Here is a 6,003-nt window from a genome sequence, read left to right on the forward strand (position 1 = left end):
TGCTGCCTATCTTGTCCCCCCCCCCCCCCCTCTCCTCCTCTCTCTCGCTCCTTGTAGAGAGATGTCTGGAGGACCATGAGTTGGTTGTTCAGGTCCAGGCCTCTATGAGTAGTGAGAGTAAATTCCTCTTCAGGAAGAACTATGCCAAATATGAATTCTTCAGGAACCCCCTGGTGAGTCCACTTCAATCTCTGTTCTGGAAAGTGTCCTCTGCTTGCACACACACACACACACACACACACACACACACACGTAGCCTACTCACAGGCACTTTCTGCTTCTTTCTCTCAAGTGTTGTCTCAGATGGAGTCACCTTTTTTCATCTCAGTCAACAGTTTTCAAGTGTAGGCTAGGTCTTTTGAGAGAAGCTTTAGCACCACAGGATTTATGACCGGAGTTCTATTAGCGTTAGCGTTCTGGCATGGACGCGGGTGGCTGTTGAATAACTTGGCTTAGCTCAGGCTGCACCTCTGTGGTGCTACCTGTCATTAGCCTAGCGGTTAGCAGTGGCGCTGGAGCGACGTGGGCAGCAGCGTGGGTCTGTCTCGTTACTGCTGAAGTGATTTAAGGTCTGTCAGAGAGGGGGAATGACATCATGGTTATGATAATGGTCCCAGTAAAAAGGCTGGAGGGGCTCGGGCCCAGTCAATCCTGCTAAGAGGAGCAGAGTGGCCCTGCTTGCTGGGTCTGGCTAAGGGGATTACATCAGGGGATGAGATCATACTGCATCTTCTACATATCTGTCTGTCTGTCTCTCCCTCGTTTTTTCTCTCTCTCTCTCTCTCTCTCTCTCTCTCTCTCTCTTCTCTCTCTCTCTCTCTCTCTCTCTCTCTCCTCTCTCTCTCTCTCTCTCTCTCTCTCTCTCTCTCTCTCTCTCTCTTCTCTCTGACTCTCTCTCTCTCTGACTCTCTCTCTCTCTCTCTGACTCTCTCTCTGTCTCTCTCTTCTCGACTTGCTCTCAATGCTTCTGTCTGTTTCTCATTGCATTATACTTGCCTGCGTCATCCATGCACACACAGAAATAACAAAACTGGCTTGTGCACACGAGCGTTGTGTATGCACGCGGTCCTAGCAGGGGCAAGCGTCCATATTGATATGTAAACCCTCTCGAACGAAGGATTATTGTTATTATTCAGTGCTGACTGTTGTCTTTTTTTTCTTTTCTCCTCCCCTATTTCTCTATCCATCTCTCAATTTGATCTCCAGAACTTTTTTCCGGAGCAGATGGTGGCTTGGTGTCAGGAATCCAATGGCTCTATCCCCCAGTCTCAGCTCTTACAGGTAAAACACACACACACAGACAGACTCAGACATATGTATACATGGCGCATTATATGCTCAAGGAACGTTTGGGCTGTGGTCTTTCCAGAACTTTCTGAACTCCAGCAGCTGTCCAGAGATCCAGGGTCATCTCTACGTGAAGGAGCCTGGACGGAAGTCCTGGAAGAAGTTGTACATGTTCCTGAGACGCTCAGGGCTCTACTACTCCACTAAAGGAACATCCAAGGTACTAGAACTAACGGGAAAAGCCTGAACATTCTTGCGTTCTTTCTTTCTTGTCTTTCTCTCCGTCTCTCTCTGACTTTGTTGTCCTCCTCCTCCCTCCCGCCCAGGAGCCCAGACATCTCCAGCTGCTAGCAGACCTGGAGGACAGTAACATATTCACCGTCATCACAGGCAGGAAGCTGAACAATGCCCAACAGACTTCCAGTTCTGCATCAAGGTAAGAACCATGGAGACGCCACGCTGCATGGTAGCCCCTCCTCACAAACAGGCATGTGTGCCCTTACATGCATGACAATCTGTTAGTTGGCATTTGTGCAGGTTGTGGTTACACAGGGTGTCACTACTTAGGCCTTGAACTGTTGACCGGAGCACAGAAGGCCAAAGTACTTCTTGGGCTTTTAGTGGAATCCATTCCAAAGCCATGGGGGGGGGGGGGTCACCTGGGTCACCCAGCAGGCGACAGATCAGATACCCTCTCCCACCCCGGGGGTTATCCCAAGAGGGTCACCTGGTTATCCGGGATAAGCCCAGTGGGATAAGCCAGGATAGGGACAGGGAATCTGGCCCCACACATACGTACACACACACACAAGCACGTATACACACTCACGTACACACACACACGTGTATACAAAGGCACACTCATGGGTAGGTACACGCACACGCTTACACACACACACTGTCACACACTGGCCATGTCAGGGATGGTCAGCAGGGGTGACTGGGCAGGATTGAGTTGGAAGGTTAGTGAGGGGAAAGGTCGAGTGTGGGGGGATTGTAGCGACTGAATAGATTTTTGTGTGGGGCAGAAGGTTACTTGAAGCTCCAAACCTCTATTGGAGTCATTTCCCAAGTGTTTATGTTAGTTGGTTTGCTTGATCGACAGCCTAGCAAGGTGAGGAGTGATTGTAAGGAGCTGAAGATGATGTGCGCGGAAGATGAACAGAGTAGAACCTGCTGGATGACAGCGTTCAGACTGCTAAAGGTACAGTACACCCTTTTATTAAAGCATAGACGCACACTACCTCAGTGAACATGCTCTTACAATCCTCATTCAGCTGTTACAGCTGACTGGTAACTATTCCAGTTTCTTTGTACACTACAAAAGGCTTCATGTGGATGTGTGTGTGTTCTGTCTTTCCAGTATGGCATCTTACTGTATCAGAACTACAAGGGGCCCCAGCAGAGAAAAGCTCCACTGTCACATTTCTCTGCTCCTGTGGTAAGGATGTGTCCTCCCCTTCCATGTCATAGTGACACACCTGGGAATTGTAGTCCATGTGAATACAGGGGTAATTGCGTGTGTTTACAGTGAAAGTTGTAGTCCATGTGTTTATTGACCGTAGACTTAGATCACCAACCCTCTTCGACCTCATGCGCTAAATACCTCAATTCTATCACACTCAAGCTTTATGCAGCAATTTAGCTTAAGAAGGATTTGTAATATGCTGCTGAAATGATCATTTAATCCTTTTGGAGTTTCAACTCCAGTGAAAAGGGGATTTAGTCATGTTTAAGACATATTTGACACTTTGGACTGTACAAATTCAGGTTGAGACTGTGAGGCCACTGGATTCAAACAATCATTGTTCTACAGCCAAAAGAACATCCTAACTTAGCACCTTTAGGGTCATTGAGTAGAAAGCATTTACAGAATGATTCATTGTTATGCAACACAACACACACGTTGTTTGTGTGGGTGTTTGACAGGCTGTTCTGAGTGCTCGTGGGTGATCGTGACTGGGGTTGTTGTTGTTTCCTCAGAGGAGCGTGTCGGAGAACTCCCTGGTGGCCATGGACTTCTCCGGCCGGACGGGTCGCGTCATCGACAACCCAGTGGAGGCCCAGAGCGCCGCCATGGAGGAGGGGCAAACCTGGAGGGTGAGGAGGACGGGGGGGGTTGGAGGAGGGGGGGGGGGGGGGGGGGGTTGGAGGAAGGGGAGAGAGGGGGAGGAAGAGGGGGAGACCTTCGAGGAGGAGGAGGAGAGAGAAAACGGCATGACATGTTATAACAAATACTTGAGAGGGATGGAGGAGAGGGAGGAAAGAGAAGGAGAGAAAGAGGAGAGAAAGGAGTGGTGAGGACTGAGAGACAGGTGGATAGTGGTAGAACCGAAGTTCTAGAAGCAGTTCTCAGCTCACCTCTCTGCATCAGCATCAAGAGTGTATTTGCTTGTTTCACTTCTAATATCGTTTCTTATCCACCCCTCAGAAGCGAAGTCAACGTATGAATGTCCTGGGAAGCCCTAGCCCTCTGCACCCCTCCACTCTCAGCACAGGTACACCCATGTTCTGGACACTAGTCGTGCTGTAGGGCCCTCTCTGGTCCTGATGCTCCAGACATGTTTCGGTTGTGGAAATGAACATAGAAGCCATGTTTAGTTTCACGAAACTATGTTTCAACATGGTTGTGTCTCTCAGTGATCCACAGAACACAGCTATGGTTCCATGGGCGCATCATGAGGGAGGAGTCTCACAAGATGATCATGCAGCAAGGCCAAGTTGATGGGTAGGAACCTTCCCATGTTTGCCTTCATCCACTCGCCAATATAATCATCCGTCCATATAGCCATCCATCCTGGCCTTCAACTGTCCATCCATCCACCCAGCCATATATCCACCCATCCTTGCCTTCATCCATTCATCCATGCATCCATATATCCATCCATCCTTTTCTTCATCCATCCATCTGTCCATTTCACCCATCCATTCCACCCATCCATCCTAGCCTCCATGCAGCCAACCATTCAGTTAATGTTCTCGAACGTCCTATTAAACATGGCTCCTGTTCCTCCGTCTGCCAGGCTGTTCCTGTTGCGGGACAGTCAGAGTAACCCCAAGGCCTTCGTCCTCACCCTGTGCCATCACCAAAAGATCAAACACTTCCAGATCCTGCCGGTACGTCAGCCCGTCCTCCTCCTCTGTTGTGTCCCACACTTCTTCTTCTCCTCCTTCCCCGTTGTCCTCACGGCCGTTGTCTCCCTCTGCCTGTCCTCCACACGCAGTGCGAGGAAGACGGCCAGATGTTCTTCAGCCTTGACGACGGTGCCACCAAGTTCACGGACCTGATCCACCTGGTGGAGTTCTACCAGCTCAACAGAGGAGTGCTGCCCTGCAAGCTCAAACACCCCTGCACCGCCGTGGCCTTGTGACCTCTCACCCCTGAACCCCCCCCCACCCCCCCCCCACCCCTCTCTTCTTCCCACCACACACAGACCGACGGAGAGATGGACACACGGTCCGTCACAGCTGGACACAGCTGGCGTGTGGAGTGGACCACCAGACCCCCCTACCCCCCCCCATCCCACCCCCACCCCTGTCTTGTGACTCAACATTTGTGTCCAATAAGCTCTGGTGCACCCCCCCCCCCCCCCCCAACTCCTTACCGTACCCCTCCCCCTGGTGGGTGGCACCATGCCCCCCCCCCCCCCCCCCTGACTTCCTTGTTCAACATCAGGGATGAACGTGGCTTCGAGGTGGCAGCCGTTGCTGACGATGCTCGTCCTCTGTCAAGCTGTGCAGTCCAGTCTGGATAAGCTGACCATGATCTCCTAGCAAAGCTTGACGTTTGCCGGAGGGCGGTTCGGCCCTGTCCGTAACTCAGCAGTGCGTATTCCTATCCCACCCCATCTCACAAGAGACTACAGGGCCACCGACAACAGAGGTGAAAGAACGAAACCGAGGCCAAGAACATGATTGTTTCTTGGCTGGTTTAATCTAGGAGGACAGAGGAATGTTTTTTTTTTTGGAAAACGGTGTGGCCCTCTTCTCTTGCAGAGTTGATTACTTGATGACCTTTTAATGCTGTTTTAATAACTGTTGATTCGATGCAGAACTAGTTTTGCACTCCCGAGCCGACAGCCGACACCTCTCCCCTTGAGCTGAATGAAGCTGACAAGCTCCTCATCCTCTTTTCGCTCTCTCGTTCTTCCTCCCCTCTGGCCCCCATCCCTCTGTCTCTTAGAGAGGCTACGTGAGAATTCCCCTGAGTTCTGATTGGATTACAGTGGCATGGGACAGGATGAGTCACAGTTGTGCGTGCTGTCCCTTTTGGAAACGTTTGCGGAACATCATCTACGGCATTCTGTGTTCCTGGCAGAAAGGCCGGCCTGATCTCATCAGAACATCCGTAGAGAGAGAAGAAAAAATGCCAGCTAAGCATCCCCTGGAATCTGCTGGAACATTCCAGGAGATGAGATGAGGAGAGTGGAGGAGAAAGCCCTGCATTATTGTTTCTGTCTACCTAGACATTTTGGACTCTTAAGTCTGGTTTATCACAATCAGTTATGCTGTTCATGAATGTTCTTCAGTATTCCTTAAGTAAATTTGAAGCTCACTACTTGCACATTGTAGATGATGTTGTTTCGAGATGTGACTGGTGTTTTGTGAAGGGTTGGAGTTGAGCATGCAACGACTGGGCCTTGAGTAAATACTGACCACTGTCCCGGCGCCAGACAAAACAAACTAGCACGAGCTCTCCCCCGATCTTTCTATTTG

The 6,003-nt window shown here is 50.4% G+C and overlaps 1 protein-coding gene across 1 annotated transcript; it reads left to right on the forward strand.

Annotated features, from left to right (window-relative positions):
• Nucleotides 1-57: 57 nt before the first annotated feature.
• On the forward strand, nt 58-4,816 carry LOC136938862 (growth factor receptor-bound protein 10-like; the record flags this gene model as incomplete). Its single annotated transcript, XM_067231773.1, is given in 12 exon segments — nt 58-173; nt 1,207-1,281; nt 1,370-1,507; nt 1,614-1,692; nt 1,695-1,723; nt 2,393-2,491; nt 2,651-2,728; nt 3,271-3,387; nt 3,719-3,785; nt 3,928-4,015; nt 4,311-4,404; nt 4,512-4,816. Coding segments are annotated over 12 exon segments (1,127 nt in total), but the record flags the coding sequence as incomplete, so codon positions are not given.
• Between the last annotated feature and the right edge of the window lie 1,187 nt (nt 4,817-6,003).

Source organism: Osmerus mordax, assembly GCF_038355195.1.
Source record: "Osmerus mordax isolate fOsmMor3 chromosome 18 unlocalized genomic scaffold, fOsmMor3.pri SUPER_18_unloc_2, whole genome shotgun sequence".
Classification (NCBI taxonomy): Eukaryota; Metazoa; Chordata; class Actinopteri; order Osmeriformes; family Osmeridae; genus Osmerus; species Osmerus mordax.